The sequence below is a fragment of the Mus pahari genome, chromosome 5 (genome assembly GCF_900095145.1).
Source record: "Mus pahari chromosome 5, PAHARI_EIJ_v1.1, whole genome shotgun sequence".
Taxonomy (NCBI): domain Eukaryota; kingdom Metazoa; phylum Chordata; class Mammalia; order Rodentia; family Muridae; genus Mus; species Mus pahari.
Genome location: NC_034594.1, coordinates 5,235,226 through 5,255,250, shown reverse-complemented (window position 1 = coordinate 5,255,250; position 20,025 = coordinate 5,235,226). Strand labels below are relative to the sequence as shown.

The following is a 20,025-nucleotide window of genomic DNA, read 5'->3' as shown; positions in this document are numbered from 1 at the left end:
AGGCTGAGCAAGCCAGGGGAAGCAAGCCAGTAAGTAACATCTCTCCATGGCCTCTGCATCAGCTCCTGCTCCCTGACCTGCTTGAGTTCCAGGCCTGACTTCCTTTGCTGATGAACAGCAATGTGAAAAATGTAAGCAGAATAAACCCTTTCCTCCCCAACTGCTTCTTGGTCATGATGTTTGTGCAGGAATAGAAACCCTGACTAAGACAAATTGGGGTATTCCTGTGACAACCTGACCATGTTTTGGAGAGGACTGTGGAAGGACTTTGAAAGGGCCAGAAGATCCATTCCATGTTAAGAGCTCTTTGGGATGTTGTATAGGAGCTTGGAAGATAATGTCGAGAACAGTGCAGAAGATGGAGGCCTGGCTTGTATAATTTCAGAGGGAAAATTAAAGACTCTTTTCAGGGTCATTGCTATTTTGGATTGTGAAGATTCTGTGGTTCTGGTTAGCTGGGGCTGAAGAATCAGCTGTGATTAACAAGATACCAGAACTACTAAAGTGAAGTCTTTTCCTTACTGGGACTATTGATGCTGGTTAGCTGGAGCTAAGGAATTAGTGGTGATTTAGAAGAGACCAGCATCATTGAGGCCATCTTCTGGGAAGTGTTTTCTGAGAGCACAGAGGCTGTGTTCCAGAGATAGCCAAGGTTGTACCTTGTGNTGTGGCTGGACTTGGTAATGTGTAAGAGTTACCTATGTGGTACTGGTTTTGAAGGCATGAAGGGGTCATGCAGAGCAGCTGAGGCCATGGAAGGCCATTGGTGAAGGTAAAGCCTCAGTTGCAATTGATGGCCCAGGACTGAAGGGGTCATAGCAGCGTTTTGGAGATGCCAGTACCATGAGATGACCACCAAGAACAGCAGCAGCAGTGAAGTACAGGCAGCTGGAGCTGGAGCCGAGAAGACAAGGTGTGTGCTACAAAGGGTGTGGCTGGAGAAGTGANCCAAGCCCTTGGAGGAGCCCAGAAGATCGTGAGTTGGATCCCAGACATTGGATGGTTGGAGTTTGATTTTGCTTTTGATTGTGACTGTGCCCTGATATTTTTTCCTCTTGAAGGAAGTTTTTTTAGTGAAGCCCACAGTTAAGAGACTTTGAATTTTAAAGTACTTTGTATTTTAAAAGATACTGGATATTTTAAAGGGATTGAACTTTTAATATGTAAAGACTGTGGGACTTTTAATGTTATTTAAGGTCTTGGGGATGAATAAGAACTAAGGGTGAGGCTTACTAGTGATGTGTTTGTGTGTCAAGTTGACAAGGGGTCAATTGTACTGGCTAGTTTTGTGTCAACTTGACACAGCTGGAGTTATCACAGAGAAAGGAGCTTTAGCTGGGGGAAATGCCTCCATGAGATCCAGCTGTAGGGCATTTTCTCAATTAGTGATCAAGGTGGGAGGGCCCCTTGTGGGTGGTGCCATCTCTGGGCTGGTAGTCTTGGATTCTATAAGAGAGCAGNCTGAGCAAGCCAGGGGAGGCAAGCCAGTAAAGAACATCCCTCCATGGCCTCTGCATCAGCTCCTGCTTTCTGACCTGCTTGAGTTCCAGTCCTGACTTCCTTGGTGATGAACAGCAATGTGGAAAATGTAAGCAGAATAAACTCTTTCCTCCCCAACTGCTTCTTGGTCATGATGTTTGTGCAGGAATAGAAACCCTAACTAAGACAGGGAGCAAGCCAAAAGGCATCGCTCCTCCATGCTCTCTGTATCAGTTAGTATCTCCTGGTTCCTGCTTTGAGCTCTTGCCCTGACTTGCCTGGGTGACAGACTACAAGATTGTCTTAGCTAGGGTTTTACTGCTGTGAAGAGGCACCATGGCCATGGCAGCACTTAAAAAGAACAACATTTAACTGGGGTTGGCTTCCAGTTTCAGAGATTCAGTCTATTATCATCGTGGCAGGGCACACAGCAGCATCCAGATGAGCATTGCTTAAGGAGCTGAGAGTTCTACTTGATTGGTAGGTGGCAGGAGAGGACAGTGCATCACACTGGGCATAGCTTGAACATATGTCAAAAAAAAAAAAAAAAAGCCTCAAAGCCTGCCTCCACAGTGACACACTCCTCTAACAAGGCCACACCTCCTAATAGTGCCACTCTCTATAGCCAAGCATTCAAGCACAGGAGTCTATGGGGACCATTTGTAGCAAGGATGTAGGATGATATAGGATGTAGGATGATATAGGTCCTTTTCTCCCCAGGTTGATTTCAGTAATACGATTTTATCAGAGAAACTAAGAAGTGGTCAGAGATCACATTTTTTACCAGAATCCTTTGTGGTATAGAAGCCGCAGTTTATCCGTGTCCCTAAAGTCATTCCAGCACCACCCAAGGGCGTAATTAAGAGATGGGTTAGTGCAGCTCCACTTGAGCATAGACTAGGAACCCTCGCAATGCAGCTCCACTTGGGCATAGACTAGGAACCCTCGCAATGCAGCTTCGCTTGGGCATAGACTAGGAACCCTCGCCTCCTCCTTTCACCAGGCATCAAGAAGCACAGTTCAGATAGCAGGAGCTGGTGCTTGACTATGTAACTCATGGGCACAGCCAGTTTCCTCAGTGACTCTCCACTCCACCACCCCTGCAGCTCGGAAAGGATGGGGGTAAAGCCTTCCAGAGAGCACATGCTCCTTACCCACTCCCAGCCTTGCAGGCATGGAAGCCCAGCGCTCAGCTGGCTCTTAGCTTCATTGACAAACCTCCTATGTTCGTAACTATTGATAAGGATGCCTTCCTAAAACGTCATCACCTCCTCCTGTGTAGCATGAAAATGCTTGTTACTATTTAAGGGGTTCAGTTCCATCTTAACAGAGACATCAAGAAGATTATCTGAATGCCACTTGGGGTGTGGTACTGTTTTCTGGTATCAAAATTTCTTCTGGAGTAATAAATCCTTTCAGCTTCAAAATCTCCTAATAATTCATTCAGTAAATATTTAATGAGCATTTGCTACACGCTAGCACCACCCAAACACTGGAGTTACAGAAGTAAATAAAAGGAACCCTTTGTATTCTATCTGGAGAAGCAGGCACAACACATCCATCATATTATTTAAGGTAATGCTAGTCATAGGTTACTGCTTTCTTCATACTGTTTGTATTACACACACACATACTTGCCTATCGGCTGGGTGTAGATGCTTACACGTGTAATCACAGTCCTAGGGAGAGCAGTAGGGAAGGTTAGCCTTAGTACACACCAAGATCCTGTATTAAAAGTAACAGCAACTTGTCATATGTATAAATACATAAAACAACGTATGTATGTATGTATGCATGCATGCATCAGTTTGCTCCCTATCTTAGACAAGCTCTGTTGGGAAAAGTTCACTTTCCCAGTGGGCATTTCTGTCACTAGATGCAAAGCAGAAGCTAACTGCAGAGCGAAGTGTGTCCTTTGCACTCTGCGTGTATTTTCTAGCTCATGGATCTACACAAATCATGGCAGTTTCCAGGAAAACAAACACAACAGGTATAATTTAAATAGCACTTGCAAATATTGACAATGGAAGACTTCTTTGCAGGACAGGTTTGGGCAGAGATGCTCAATTTTGTCCCAAAGAGCAGGGCCACTTCCGAACACGTAGTATACGCAAGCATCTGCCCATCCTCTACTTGACCTCTCCTACTGCCAGCCCTGGACCCCACTGGGGCATCTTTCAGGTCCTTGAATATTCCACATCTCATTTCCTCAGCTTCCCACAAGTGGCTCCATCTCCAGGCAGCTCTTTCTTCCTATACCATCACCCACAAGGTCCTTCATCCTTCAGTTCTCAGATAAGGTATCCCTTCCTCAGCGACTCACCACAGCAACAAATCCACTAAGGACACATCCATTTCTCCCATCACACACCGAGCATATCACACTTAGTCTGGACATGCATGCAGGGAGAGCCTTCCCTGGGTACAGTGCCCAGTGTTCCAGTAGATATTAAAATCATATGTGTTAAATTGTGATTGTGATGGTGTTTTAAGGTCAGTTACATAGGATCTACAGACATAATTACTGCTAAGACATAATTTGCTTAGATAAAAAGTCTCAGTATATGGGGGAAAGGTCAGCATCTAACACTTTCAGTTTTCGTTAGAGAGATGAAGATTCACTTTGGTCAGCCCACAGACCTTATTTGTGATGAAGTCCTATGAGATTATAACAGGGTTGAAAATCCGTTGCCCATCGGAGTCCACCAAGTGTGGCAGCATAGCCCATTCCCTCATGTGTCTGTGGTGACATGGGTATAAATGACCACACAGCCGGTACTATAAGAGTTTAGTTCTGTAACAGCACATGCAATTCTGTGTACTACACCTTGTCACTGGTACTAGGTGACCTCACTACTGGCTTGTCCACTTACTGGACTTTTTTATTGTTACATTAGAGTGACGAACATTTTAAAAAGGACAAGAAAACAGATTGCCCTGTGCTGGGTGAGCTCATGCTCACTGTGTCTTTGATTTACAACAAGGCGTCGCATAGGTCTGTATCATAGGCCCATGCTAATGACACAATCACCGACCTGCACGCTGCCTCAGTTCTTTGGATATGTCCCTACCATCAGAGCTGAAGGAACAATAATGGTACAGTTCAAATGGACTCTACATAGTACTTAAAGTTCTTTTTCTATTAATGGAGAAGGTTGATATTAAAAAAGAATACAACTGAGTTGGCTATTTGTGGGAAAGGACCAAACAATCTTACATTGGGGGAGAACATGGTTTCTCCCTTTCAGAAAAGCCATCTCTGAGGTACTAGCTTCTTCCTCCTTCCTTCCCTCCCTCCCTCCCTTTCTTTTTCTTTCTTTCTTCCCTTGATTCTTTGTTTACTTCTTTGTTGGTTTCCTTGTTCCTATATTTCAAGCATGAAAGAGAACTCAACTAGTGAGTTATTAATTTTGTTTTTAATGTAAGGATAGCCCTAATTCCAGAAAAACAAGAACAATCCTACCAGCAAGTAGGTGGTTCTGAAAGAGCCAGCCATCAGCAGGCCACACCAGGTGCATGCTGCTGTGCACTGAAAGTCCCCACAAGTATATCTGTGTGTCCCCTGGAGAGTGGACATCAGCAGCTATCTGCCATCTACGCATCCAGCTCAACTCAATTATCAACGATCAACAGTTTAATTATCACCCAGCCCTGTGCCCTGAGATGTCCTTGCATCTAACGCTGTCTATTCTGAGAAGACAGAAGGCTAGGAGATCAAGTGGCTGGTACGTACACACCTTAATGTTTATCTGCAGAAAGGTAACTTCTCACACAGGCCTGAAGCTCATTCATAGGCTAGGCTGGCTGGCCAGTGAGCCCTAGATCTGGGATTACAAGCACACCACACCCACACCTAGTATTGTTTTTTAAAAACATGGATAGTGGGGATCAAACTCAGGCCCCTTGTGCGTCTAAGACAAGCAGTTTACTGACTGAGCCACCTCCCCAGATCTGGAGATTCTTAATCACTACTCACAGGAACACGTAATTTTTTAAAAAAATTATGAGTACAGTTTACAGCAATTTTTAACTGACATGAAAAAACAGCCTCCAAAATCAAATGGTCTACAAGCCAGAGACAGTGAGGGAGTGTATGAAATCACCCCAGGGTCAAACAGCAAGTTTAGGCAGGGCTAGGCATTTGTTGGCTAAGGTATGCAAAATTTCAGTTAGTTGATAAAATACAGAGCATACATAGGACAACATAGCAAATACAGATAATAATTGTATATATTTTAAAATTGCAGACTATGTTAAGCAGTCACCATGAAGAATACATGAGGTGACTGCTAGTTAACCACATATGTATGGTCTTTCAATAAAGTATATGCTATATTAAGACATCATGTTGTGGGCTGGAGAGATGGCACAGTGGTTAAGAGCACTGGCTGCTTGCTCTTCCAGAGGTCCTGAGTTCAATTCCCAGCAACCACATGGTGGTTCACAACCATCTGTAATGGGATCAGATGCCCTCTTCTGGTGTGTCTGAAGACAGCAAATATATATATATATATATATATATATATATATATATATATATATATATATGGCATTATATTGTACACATGTCTACAATTCTTATCAATTGTAAATAAACAGTGGGGTTGGAGTTATAGCTCAGGGGTAAAATGCCAGAATTTAGTCCCCAATATTCCATATCCATAGAGTTCAAAACACAAAATTAAAAGTTTTTGCAGTCAAGAAGAAAGACCAAATATAGTGGAGACAGCCAGCACTTCAGGAGATTTCTGCTCCATGTTTTACACAACTGTGTTTGCTAAATGGGAACTTCTGGGAAGCCAGTTGTTCGAGCTAGACTTGGGTACTTGGATTCAAGTCCTTGTCCCTGCATCTACCAGCTATATGGCTTTGGGCACTTCTATTTAAAGTGAGGATAGTGTTTATAACAACTGGTGAGAAACACTGAACCATCATCAAATTTTATTGACATTAAATTCCCTCATCAAAGACTGCTTTCCTATCCAAATACAGAGGTAGGGGGTGCTGGGAGTTATCTCAGCGGGCTCTGTCAGCCAGCCTTGAGATACTGCAAGTAAAACTCAATGGATGGGGTCAGCAAGGGGGCTCAGCAAGTAATAGTGCTTCCTGTCCAAGCTGGTAACCAGACTTCGATCCCTGAAACCCACATGGCTGAAGGAGAGACCAACTGTTAAAATGTGTCCTCTGATCATGGGTATAGCTTCTGACATTTCTAGGAGACACAATTTCACAGTAAACTCCTGGTTCCTCTGACTTTTATAATCTTTCCACCTCCCTCTTCAGCAATGACTCCTGAGCCTTGGGTGTAAGGAGTTGCATTACAGATGTAGTGGTCGAGATTGAGTTCCACCATTTTCTATTTTGTGTGCCATAGTCTTCCATAATTATTTAGAGTGGTGGTTCTCAACCTGTGGGTTGAGGCCCCTTTGTGGTCGAATGGTTCTCTCACAGGGGTCACCTAAGACCATTAGAAAACATAGATATTTATATTTCAAGTCATAATAGCAGCAAAATTATACTTATGAAGTAGCAACAAAAATAATTTTATGGTTGAGGGTCACCACAACATGAAGAACCGTATTAGAGGGTCACAGCATAAGAACCACTGGTCTAGAAAATCTTTTTGACATTTATTTAAAACTGTACAAAAATATATATACCAAGCGCAACTGAAAAAAACATTATGGTTTTGCTTCTGCAAATTGGAATAGCATTCTATGGACGGCTGTAACATTTTCACTTATGTTTTAGAAGAGGACCTGAGAACCATACAAACCCCAAATTTCATGCTCCACTAGCCCTGTGAATCAAACATACAATAATGTGCTTCCTCACCAGCCTGCAGAATATCCTAGCATGAGAATTGCTTCAATCTCTATAGCTCAGCAGGGCTGAATCCCGTGACACTTGCGAGCACACACCTTGAACACCACCCGCGGTGGCTAAATGAGGCCGTCCGACTTTTGTTCTATTTGCTTTTTCAGCATGTCTTAAAAGCAATTACTATTCTATTACTGTTCACACAAGAGAAAATTTACCAGCTTGTAATTTAGAAGCAAGTGGGACAGACGGACGAAAACAGAGCCACCTACTCTAGCATTCAAGAAGCGGCAAACAACAACCTAAGTGTTTCATAGACGCACATCCGTCACACCAAATGACACTCTGGGCATGTCTTCATGCCTGCTCATGAGAGACGCGTCAGTGGAAAGTAGGCAGAGAGGAGGGGAGGGGTAAGAAAACACAATGGGAAGAGGCAGGTCGGCCATGCCTTTTAAACCCAAATTGTTATTTCTGGCCCATTAAAACATCGAAGCCGCTGGTCTCAGGAAAACTATCAAAGCAGAACCATAACTCAAGTAATAATATTCATTCAGAGGGCACGAGGAGAAACCTATGGATGTAACGTCTAGAAAGCTGGCTGCGGTTTTACAGTCACTAAGAAGTAAAACAATAAAATCATGTTTCATCAGTCCTATGGCCTATTACCATGGGCTCAGAGGGAAAGACTAATAGACACGGAATATAATAATATGCTCAGGGCAGCCATGCCAGGCTCCACCTACGAGAAGCTCTTGGGCTTCTTTACAGAGAGTTCCCCCAAGCTAGGAACTAGGTCAGGGGAAAGAAAGAGAGAAAGTCAGGCCTGCCTTGGTGCATTGGTGCCTATTGGGAGGGACTGCTGAGCCCTGTAATCCCAAGAGTCTGTCTGGGCTATGGCTGCAGTAAGCAGCTTGCAGAAGGGAGATGTTGCTTTAGAAAAGTGACAGGACCTCAGAATGCCACTGCTCTGTCTGCCCAGCATCCAGAATGAAACCCCAATAGGGGGCCCTTTGACCTGTTCATCCTCTGCTTTCTGCAAATGCCTTCCACACAGTCACATTGGCTGACGCGGGTGTCGCTTGATGCTCTTGGTTGGTTTTGCCTTCTGTCTTATCTTGTTAAGGTTAAAGTTTTGTGACTTTTTGGTTTTTGTTTGGCAAGTGCTTTTTTTTTTTTTTTTTAAACCAAACCTTTCAATTCAATTGATTTCCAAAGGTGAAACTACTTTCAGCTGAAAAAAATCACTTTAAGCTTGGGAAAGCCTTGATGAACAGACATCTGGTCGATAGCGCTATTGAAAATATGACCAGCTATAAAGTCCCATTTATCTGTACTTGTGGCTTTTATTAAAGCAGCCCGAATACTTTGCAAATAAGCTTTCCCAGAAAGCTCAATCAATGTAGACAGGCAAGCAGGATTACCAGTGGTCCATGGGGGCAAAACTCTGCTGCTGCCCACTGAGAGGACTGGAGTAGCCGAGGTGCTGGAGACCTGCAAAGACCCTGCCACCTCGTCCTCGGGTAGCCAGCTTCTGTGGCTACAGCTCACACTCAGCTCCATTTGCAGATGGATTCAGTTCTCTCTCCTTCAGTGCAAACACTCCTTCCCTGGCAGCACAGCTCCGTTGAAAAGGGAAGCTGAAAATTAGTTAGCTGTACAAGAGGGAAAAGAAAAAGATGCTCTCCCAGTTACCAGAGAGGAATAATTGAATGTGGATTGCCTGTTGCGTCTTTAATTTAATTTGGAGGCCTTTCATTTTTTTTTTTTTTTTTTACTTTCCTTCATTTGAAGCCAATATTCAGTGAGCTAATTTGTACCTGCTTCATTTTCTTCCTTTTATCTTGCTTTTTTTTTTTTTTTTTTTTTTTTTTTAAAACCATCAGCTCTGGAGATTAGAAGCTCTATGAACAAAAGATTGAGCCAGCTTTGAGACATTCTTTCCTTACATACTACGAATTACTTAAAAACAAATTTGTACATGTGGTCAATAGAAAGGGCAGAGATACAGGCCTCAGCTCTGTAGCCTCCCTTCTTCCCCGCCCCAGGAGCTGAAGCATTGAGTAGTTTATGGGTTCTCTCTTTTCTCCAAGGGAACAGTGTCTAGACTGTAGTCCACCCCCAATCGTTAATTCCAGAAGGGGTGCAGAGTGAGTCACCCCATCAATAAAACCAAGCATTTAAAGGCAAATAAACACGAAATTCTAGAAAATGTACAGGAGGAGGCATACAGCCCACTAATCGAGCACACTGGGCGTCATGTTGAGACTGTAATAAGGAGAGTGAGATACGCAACCCCATTGATGACAACGAAAGCCCAATTTGTGAGTATATATAGCTGGGAGGCGGGAACTCGCATGATGAGGATAGGTACTTGCTGTAAACTGCTGTATGAGAGAGAGGTTCTGAAGACTGAGTGTCCTGTATCTTACGGTGATGAAGGACAATACACTGCTGTGTATTTTATGTATCTTCACAAAAAGTTACACAGGGTCTGAAAATATTTATTATTAGTAGTACACTATTTCCAATTGTACGAAATATCTGTGCCTTAAAATGTTTTGCCTTTCACTTGCCTTTTTTTTTTTTGAAAAAATTATCTTCTCATTGCTAATACAATATTTTCCCTCTCTACTCTTTCCTCTCCTTCCCAAGCCCCCTCCACAGGTCAATGGAAAAAAAATCCCCAATTTCCTTCTGCTCTTAAATACCCTCCACACAAGCCCTCCTTTCATCAGGGGAAGTTTCAAAGAAGACTGTATCTGAATTGTCCCCCTGCCTGCATGTGCCGACTTTTCTGCTCCTTTAATGCCTCGAGCCAACAGGCTGAACGCTGGCATAGAAGCAATCCTTCCTCTTTTCCAGCTTAGCCCCCCTCAAATGTCGATTAGCAGCAGTGTGCACTATTCTTCTTAAACAAGATGACACGTCATAGGTAAAGCGATTTCAGAGATGACACGTCATAGGTAAAGTGATTTCAGAGTTGGGCAAGAAGGAAGACTTGGCTTACAAATAAACAAGCATTTAGAGTTAAAGGTCTGCTTCAAAACACAAGTCCTCATTTTAGAGGAAAGAGCAAAGAACAACATAACTTTAAAATAAAAGTCCAACTTTAAAGCAATCGTTTGAAACCCTAATCATGGGTATAATAAAAGTCATGCTATACACTAAACCAAGCTTATTTCTCTGGGGAAACGTGAGCAGCAAGTCCCGTGGAATGAGAGTCTAGAGAACAATTATTGCTTTTTTTTTTTTTAAATACAAGGAGAGAGTAGAAACGAAGGGTGGCAAATAATTTTTAAACGGGAAGGGTGCAGTCATTGTCGTGAGGCTAGGAAAGCAACGTGACACTAGGTGACAACATGGAGGTGGGGAACACTTAGGGCATTTGATTGCTGGACACACAGTTGTTTTATGAAATCAGTATCTTGTTCACACAGTATCTCCTGAACGCCCAGTTTTCTGGGGGTAATGGAGGAGCTGGGAGGCCAGGGAGTCATTAGGAGGCTAGATATCGTGGAATTTTAGGTGGAGATCTACAGTCCCACGGGGCAAAGAAATTAAGATTTTATTCAGTGTAACTAAGTGTTGAGGAGTGCAGGAGAGAAAGGAAGAGGAAAAGAGAGGGAGAGAAAGGGGGAGGGAGGGAGGGAGGGAGGGAGGGAGAGAGAGAGAGAGAGAGAGAGAGAGAGAATGAATATCACCAACCCTTCCAGACCTACAACACTATCATAGAACAGTCTCAAGAAAGGCCACCGGCTCTATCCCTGTGGCTGCATGCAGGTGGCCTCCCAGGGAGCAGCAGGGGGCGGGGCAGCGCTCAAGGAACTCAGGGCAGCAATCTTTTCAATCAAGAGTGGCTTGATAAATTCCACTCAGAGAATGGTCCAGCAGGCCATCCGGGTGATGCCTGGGGCAGGGGTGGGGGTGGGGCCTTAAGGAATGGGCAGAATAATTCTAATTCATTTGCCAATGCGATAGGTAAAGACGGAAGGAAGACCCTCCCTCATACACGTAGGTGCATGCACCAAGGATCAGTCTCACACTAGGGGGCTGGCTGTACTAGAAGAGATTGGTCCCTAAGCTGAGTTGTTAGTATCGCCTTTATCTCACTCAGAATCACCTGTGGGCACTGATCCAGCCTCCAAGAAAATCAAGCCCAGCTCCAGCTTTGGGCGTCATCCAGTTGGGCAGATCGCCGGTACTCTTATTTACTGAGCACAATCCCGGACAGGGCAAGACACCTCAGGGCAGACTTCTCCACCCAACAACACCCCTTCTCCACCCACAGCAGCCAGCGGAGGAGGCTGGGGATGTCCTGGATGCGTGCACGGAGGGACTGAGAACTCAAAAGTGGACAGGATGCACAAAGGGCATGCGGACCTTCGGAGCCCAACTGCCCCTTGCTCCCCCCACACCCCACACCCCACATCGGGGCTGGACCACTACCTCCTGGAAGAGCTCCAGACTGTACGTGTTGTCATCGTCGGCGAAGAAGAGCACGCCGGGTTGCGCGCTCTGATGCTGATGCCTCTGGCGCAGCCAGGCGAGGCCCGCGTTGCGCTGTTCGGTGGCGCGCGGCAGCCACGGTCGCTTGTAGCGCCGCGGCGTGGGCACATGCAGGTGCGTGCTGGGCAGACCGGCCCGAGCTAGGAAGCTGCTCACCAGCTCGCTGCGCGTCGCCCGGTCCTCCACCAGGATCCAGTGCAACTGCGCCACCTGGCGGAAGGTGTTGGCCAGGCGGGTGAGCTCGGCTTTCTGCACCGGGCGACTGTAGGTGGGTGTGATGGCATAGATGGTGGGCAAGCGCGGCTCCGGCTGCAGCTGAGGCCGAGACTCGTTCCGCTTCTCGGCAGCGTCACGCCCCGGGCTGCTCCGTCGGAGCGGGACTCGGGAGCCCCCGCAGCCCACTGCATGGGGAGAGAAGTAGGGACGGGAAGTGAGTTGGGGCGCGGGCCTGCGGGGGTCCACGTCCAACATGATGATGACAATCAGGATCCAGGGCAGGAGGATGAAGAAGCGGCTGCACAGCGCGGACTTCATGGTGCGCTCTCTCCAGCGTCTCGGACACCACCCCAGGCAAGGACTAGGCTCCGGGTAGGGGACCTCTGTGTGCAGTTAGGACCGCGGCGGCGTCTGCAATAAGGGAGCAGCGGCAAGCGCGCTCTCCTTCCGGACCCGGGCGTTGCGGGGACCTGGGCGTTGCGGGGTCAGCGCAGATGCAGGACAAGCTAGAACTCCAGGGGGTGCAGGAGGACCGGCTAGGTAGGGTCTTGGGTCACTCTGGACGAAGTCGGCGGGAATCTGGACGCGGTCCAGCCGCACTCCGCAGGTCCCGGAGTTGTGCCGAGTGCAAGCCAGGCGGCGGTCCCCGCTGCGCTCTTTTCCGGAGTGCGAGCCTGGAACCTACCAGCCGTTGTGCCTTGACGCTCCCGTCCCGCGTCGCTGAGGGCTAAGAGGATCCAGCTGCTGGCCTGGGCGAGCGCTCCGGGACCCTTTTGAACGCGGTCGCCGATAATGCTGAGGGCTTTCCTCCGTCACATGTCGGCCGGTGCAGCTGCGATCCCGGGTGGACACCGAGGATGCTGCGCCCCTAAGCTCCCGTTCGAGCGCCGCGGCAGAAATCTGTGCTCCCACCGCTCTCTCCTTCTCGGAACCTCTCCCGGCTCCAGACAGCAAGATCCCAAAGCAGGGAAAGAAAGAAAAAGCGAGGGGGCGGGGGCGCTGCAGACTCCGGCGTCCTCCTAGTGCTCCGGTGGGAAGATAGCAGCGCTGCTACTGGCGGAGAGGGGCTGCGGGGCGGAGGCGGGAATGGCCAAGGCTCTCTGCGGGGTCTGAGCCCCGTGGCACCAGGCGCTGCCTGCCGGCAGAGGCAGAGGCAGAGGGAGGGAGGATGATCTCTGCTGGGTTGCGCGACCTCTGCCTGTGTGTGTGTGTGTGTGTGTGTGTGTGTGTGTGTGTAGAGGTGATGGTGGTGGTGGTGGTGGGTGCTGTTTTCAGATCGCCCCAGGGTTCGGCTCTCTGAACTGCTGCAGGATCTTTGGAGAGCAGCCAAGGAAACCCATTCACGTGCCGTCAAGTCCCGAGACCTAAAGAGGGCAAAAGGAGAAAGAGGGTGGGGACAAAGCGGTCCTTCCCAGGCGCCCAGCTTGAGGGTTGGTGTAAAGAACCTCAGTAAAGAGAACCACTTTCTCTTGAAAGGCAGAAATCAATAGAAGCCCACAGAGACGGAGGGGGTGCCGCACATAGGTGTCTGGCATGTGTGCCAGCCCATTCCAACGAATCAATCGCAACTGCTCGGTCACAGTTGGAGCTGTGGGGGAGACATTTTGACAACTCCGGCTGAGTATGTTTAACTTGCTTTTGTTCATGTTGGGGCCTTCCCAGTTTATCCCTCATGACCATCCCTGTTATCCTTTCAAGGAGGCTTTGGAGGTGGAATCACCTTCATTTTCTGGATGAAGGAGCGGAGGATGGAGACTTGAGAGAATTTCCTGAGGTCAGTGGTAACTGACTTAGTGGAAATAGAGCGTGGGCGTCCTGGCTAGACCCCACCGCCTCTTCACTGCACATTATGAGCCTGGCTGTGAGTGACTGGCCTTCCTAGGTGATGCCATCAGATCAAGCGGGTCAGAGGATGACAAGCGGAAATACCTGGAAGCCGAACAAACTAATAGCTGCTGCTCACATTCCAAGCTGGGCACATTCCAGGGAGTCCGAGGAAAGCACCCCCCAACCCCAATAAGTAAATCATTCTGATTCCGTTTTCCTCCGCAACCTGGCACTCTCTGTCTCATGAAAATCCTTTCGACTATGCTCCTGAGGAACAAGCAGCACGCTAGGGAAGATCCGCCTTCACGTGGCTGTGTCCAGCATCTGGGGTCCGGTGTCTGACACTGCGCGCCTATGAATTTTCACAACTACTCTCTCATGTTGGGGGGTATTCACTAGAGAAGACAGCTCCGACTTGGGCTTAAGCAAATATAAAACATTTATTACCAGCCGGTGACTACTTTGGTTGTTCAAATCCCAATGTAGTGCTGAGGCTTTCTCAGGGTTAGCTTGTAAGCAAACAACAACAACAACAAACAAAAACAAAACGAAACAAAACAAAACAAAACACCAAACCAAAACAACAAAAGCCACGTTCTGGGCTGACATACTTCAGTTAACAAGAACAGTGCGTGAGAATCGGAATTACAAAAGGGAAAAAGCAAGGTTAGTGCATTTTGCGACTTCCTGGGACGATATGGACTTTGATGGATTGGACCTTTGTCTCAGTTTTGGCAGATGGTATGGTCTACATGCTGAGTTTCACACCCAGAACGGTGCTCCCACCGAGGCAGTTGTGTTAAGGTCTAGTTGCCTACTAGGAGCCTTATTACAGTTAGATCCTGAAATCTAAGAATGAGTTCTCAAACGCTCTCCCTTTCTCCACAATCCAATAAGTCCAAGCCTTCAGTCCTACCCTTCCTGTGTCACCCAGAACTCAATGTTGTGCAAAGTGATGAGGCCAAGATCCTAAAACAGTGATCCCATTAGACTCCCTGCTATATTCTACCTCAGCGGGTGATGTCCGTGCCAGCATCCCAAGGGAAAGTGAGGGGAATCTGTACAACCTTTTCTTAAACTCCAGACAGTAACCCAAAATGTGTCCAGTCCCCTTCTCCTTCCCAAAGTGGTTATGAATCCTTCCCAACTTTGTTGGACATCTCAAATTCAGTTGAAGAGAGAGGCCTAGAGGTATTGGGGGTGAAACTCAGTGGGATGTCTTTGGTAGTCTCACTGCACCTGTAACACCCCACCTGAATTGCGTTTTCCCCAGGAATGGGGCTAGTCAGAGACAGGGCACTTTGACCATCAAACATGGACTCTAACTTGGGATGTTAGCTAGCATACAGAATCACTGATCTCAAACGGCTAAGACATTCAAGGACTTCCTTTCCACGTGTCCTTGGCTTAGATAGGACTACTATCACTGTGATGAAACACTGCGCTCAGAAAGCAAGCTGGGGGGGAAGGGTTCATTGGACTTATACTTCGATATTGTAGTCCATCATTGAAGGAAGCTGGGACAGAAACCCAGTCGCGGCAGGAACCTGGATGCAGGAGGTGTTGCAGAGCCCAAGGAAGGGTGCTTACTAACTTGTTCAGCCTGCTTCCTTACAGACCCCACAGTTGGTACCACCCACAATGGGCTGTTCCCCCCCCTCCCACCAAGGACTAAATAAGAAAATGCCCTACAGCTTTGCCTGCAGTCCAATCTCATAAAGGCATTTTCTTGAGATTCCCTTGTCCCAAATAACTTTAGCTTGTCAAGTTGGAGTAAAACTACTCAGTGCCGTCCAGACCTTGTGTTCATCTCCTCCCTCTGGGATTGCTCTGAGCCCTGGATTTGGTTGCTGGCCAGGCTATTTTCTACTTTTATAAACTGAGTCGGGGAGCCTCTGAAAGTCTGTTTAATTTTTTTAAAATTATTTTGACTTATTGAATTAGAATTCTATGGTGTTTTGAATGAGGAAGCCTCTTTAAGGTGCACCTATCTAAAGGTAGGAGGTGTGGCCCGGCCGGAGCATCTGGGTCCTGGGGTTGGGCTTTGAGAGGACCCATAGAGTTTGCTTTCTCTGCTTGGTAGCCTGTTGAGGTGTGAGAGCTTCCTGCTCAGGAACACCCCCTGCTGCTCCCCACCCACAACCTCTGGAAATAGAATAAGTTCCAATATCTCCTCTATAAATTTCTTTGGTCAGGATGCTTTCTCATAGCAACAGAAGCCAGTAATACATATACAAAGTAGTGGGATTCTTCTTTATCCATATTGTTATACGTTGTTCTCATTGACTCCTCTCCCTCTCTGTACCCCTCCCCCACTCCTTGTCCTCTCTGCTCAGTTTCCTTATCTGGAAAATGGGGGTAGTAATACATTATATACTCCATGAGATTTTGAAAAGATTAAATGGGATAAGTTAGACAATCCCCAAGGGAGGAGATACAACTGGGCACAAGATAATTTTCCAGAAGAATCGGCATGACTGGGGAAATCTCTGTCCATCATCATTGTCATGAGTATAAAATGAAACTTACTTTCTGAGCAAGACTGGCTAGAGTTAGCCTCCATGAGACCCCAGGCGGTGTGGTCTGGGCTCTTCCTAAGTTGGTATAGGGAAATGTGGGAAGGAGAAATGGGTTTACCCCAAATAAAACATATGCAATAAGATAGCATGATTCCAGGTGACATTTATTTCAAATGGCTAGGTGTGCCAGACTGTTTCACATTCAGTGACCCAAATCATTCATGATTAAATCTAAGAAAAGATACAAAGTTATCAAGGACTTCCATCAGAAGAACAAAACCCCCACGTGGTGGTTTGAATGTGTTTGGCACTATTAGGAGGTGTGGCTTTGTTGGAGGAAGTGTGTCACTGTGGGGGTGGGCTTCAAGACCTACCTCCTACCTGCCTGGAAGACAGCCTGCTCCTGGTTCCCTTCAGAACAAGATGTAAAAAATCTCAGTTCCTTCTCTAGTGCTGTGCCTGCCTGGATGCTGCCATGCTTCCCACCTTGATGATAATGGACTGAACCTCTGAACCTATAAGCCAGCCCCAATTAAATGTTGTCTTTTATAAGAGATGCCATGATCATGGTGTCTGTTCACAGCAGTGGAAACCCTAACTAAGACAACCACGGACCTGAACACTTTCTAGTATAAAAATTGTATTCAAAATATGTAAGGTTTGGGCTGGCTCAGTGGTTAAGAGCACTGACTGCTCTTCCAGAGGTCTTGAGTTGAATTCCCAGCAACTACATGGTGGCTCACAACCATCTGTAATGTGATCTTGGCACCCTCTTCTGGTGTACAGGCATATATGCAGGCAGAACACATAATAAATAAATAAATCTTTTTTAAAAATTAAAAAAATATATGTAGGGTTTATCAGGTCCTGGAATGGAAACCATCGTAGATAGTTTAAAGAAAATGTCGTGCTAGGTAGCTACTGTGCCTTTCCACGTAGCTCACGCTCACAATATTCATACATAAAACAACTGCAATTTGATCTGTGACTGATAATGAACGCTGGTGGAAGTCACTAGAGTAATTAAAATAATTACCCAACTTCAGAGCCTCGGCAGTTCCTCTCAGTGTTTACTCTCATTTAATCTCTCTAATTATTTGTGTAGCAAAGTGAGTGTTGCTTCGGATTGACGGCCTCTCTGCCTTCGCTTGTTCTCAAATACACAGAGGTGAAAAAATAATCTCATCTGGGGAGTTGGCAAAAAGCATGCATTCCGACTAAACATTTGCCTTAGCTGTGATGAGGGATCTGCAGCCAGCTCTGTAGCAGGAAGATTGCAGGGTGATTAGCCCACCGTGGTGAATTGATCCTTCTTGACATTCAAGCCTGGGGTTTTGCAAGTGTGACTAAATCAACCTTCAAGTGGGCACTGGGGACAGACATCCTTGGTATTCTTAGTCAAACAAGAAAGAGATCAAGGGAAAAAAAAAACCCTTATACAGTTATGTGTTTATAAATATCTAAATGATGATAATGTGGTTGTGCACATCAATTGATAGACTCAGAGCTAATTCATGTGTAAGTAATGGTTTAATATGAAGGCTTTGATACCACGTTTACCAAGCATGTGAATATGAGCGCTTTATTTCCAAATATCAGACACAGCTATATGAAAGAATTATGTCAAGTGACTCTAGTCCCGAATTTCAGAGATGCCTCCAATTTTATTTGATAACCGGCAGAAACATGATATTCAGAATGTATTTTAAATGGCTCGTTTGTCTATTTTCATAAATCTGAAATCTTTATCATTTTACAATTTTCTTTTTTTAAATTACACTTTACAATTTATCATTTTTATCCCAGAATTCTTTGAGATTAGAATGCTTTCCTATAATTTCAGGTATTTGCAGCTATGAACAAAATGTAGTTTATTTAGTAAAATGCCTCTTGTTTTTTCAAGATTTTTTTTTTTTTGCATGCATGTGAGTGAGTAGCTTGCATGTATGCATTCCTGTATACCACATGCCTGGTGCCCTTGAAGGTCAGAAGAGGGTATCAGATCCTGGGACTGGAGGTAGGAATGGTTGTGATGTATTGTGTGGGTGCTGGGAACCAAACCTGGTTTTTCTGATAGAATATCAATCACTGCTACATACTAAGCCATCTCTTTAGTTCTACCAGAATCCCATTCGTGTAGAATAACCCTGATAGAGGTTATTGGTACTTAATTTTCTAGAAAACTTGGAACTGACATTAATCAATACTTCTTGTAAAGATTTAGTGTCATCGCTTTAAGTTTGTGTATGTGCAGGTATGTGCATATGAATGCAAATGCCCACAGAAACTAGAGATCGTTGGACTCCTTGGAGCTGAAGTTGCGTTGAGTGTTTGTGAGCTGCCTGGTGTGGGTGCTGGGAACTGAACTCTGGTCCTCTGAAGGCAGAAGGCACGTCTTACTACTGCTCCATCTCTCCAGCCATGACGGTAATGATTATCTTAAAAAACAAACAATAGTATTATTTGAACTAAGAGAGAAAGCGATACATCATGACAGTATTTGTCACTTTCCATTTACTAATAAAATGTATGAAAGCCCAATAAAATGTTGATAAAACCACATACTATCATTTAAACTTCCACTCCCCCCATTACTGTCTTTAAAATGGGAATGTACATTAAACAGAAATTTATTAGGGATTCTTATGTAAAAAAAATTGCAAAACCTACTTTTTATAGCTGTTAGAAGGATCAAAGGAAACAATGTAGGTGGAAGTATTTTTAATGTCGAATAGTTATACACATAAAATACAAGTGTTGAATGAACCAAGACGGAGCATGAGTTAGTGATTATGAAGACTAAAAAATGAGACCGTGCGGATTCCTTATTTTTGTTGGGGCTTATTTTTGCATGTTTCAAAGTTTTCTAATAAAAAGTTACAAAGCATAAAAAATAGATTATTTATGCTTCAACTCATTTACTAAGGTAATATTAATTACTCACTGCCCTTGTTTTAAAAATTATCTCATTTGAGAATTTCAGACATATATACAATGTTTTATGATAATAACATTCCCTACAACCTTTAAATCCAAAAATTCCCCTGCACATTCCCCTTCCAACTCCATGTCCTCTATTTTTTATTTTTAAATTCTCACTATGTCTCATTGATACTTTATGTACTTGGGTATGGGGCCATCCACTGGAGCATGGACAACCAACAAGGGGTTGCCACTCTACATTCCCCCCAAATTACTCTCTCTCCAGCTACCCTCAACTGTCAATTTGGCCTTAGCAAATGAATACAGGTCAGAGGTGATATGCAATTACACTGTAACCTGTGGATAAGAATGCAGAGAAACAAATAGACTGTTAGGTAGAAATAAAGGAGAACAGAGTAGCAAACTCAGTCATTTATTCCAGGGTCCAGAGAAGCTCCATCTCTGGAATCCTCCTTAAAGAGCTACTTTGCCCTTCCTAATTGCTGCTTCTTGGCCTTTTGCCTACAACCAAGTGTCCTTTGTCCTTCCACAAGGTGATTTCCCCTCTCTAACCTTTTTATATCCCCACCTTTTGGTCCAGTATTCTAGATTCTTTATTTAAATAATTTTTTTTTAAGATTTATTTATTATTATATGTAAGTACTCTGTAGCTGTCTTCAGACACCCCAGAAGAGGGCATCAGATCTCATTATGGATGGTTGTGAGCCACCAT

The 20,025-nt window shown here is 45.3% G+C and overlaps 1 protein-coding gene across 1 annotated transcript in view; it reads right to left on the bottom strand.

Annotated features, from left to right (window-relative positions):
* B3gat2 (beta-1,3-glucuronyltransferase 2) overlaps positions 1–13,061 on the bottom strand; it is an 87,856-nt gene extending 74,795 nt beyond the window's left edge. Inside the window, exon 1 of the mRNA XM_021198029.1 lies at positions 11,749–13,061. Within this exon, the coding sequence (XP_021053688.1) occupies positions 11,749–12,342 (594 nt within the window). The 5' untranslated portion in view covers positions 12,343–13,061. The remainder of the gene's footprint in view (positions 1–11,748) is intronic.
* Positions 13,062–20,025: the final 6,964 nt, after the last annotated feature.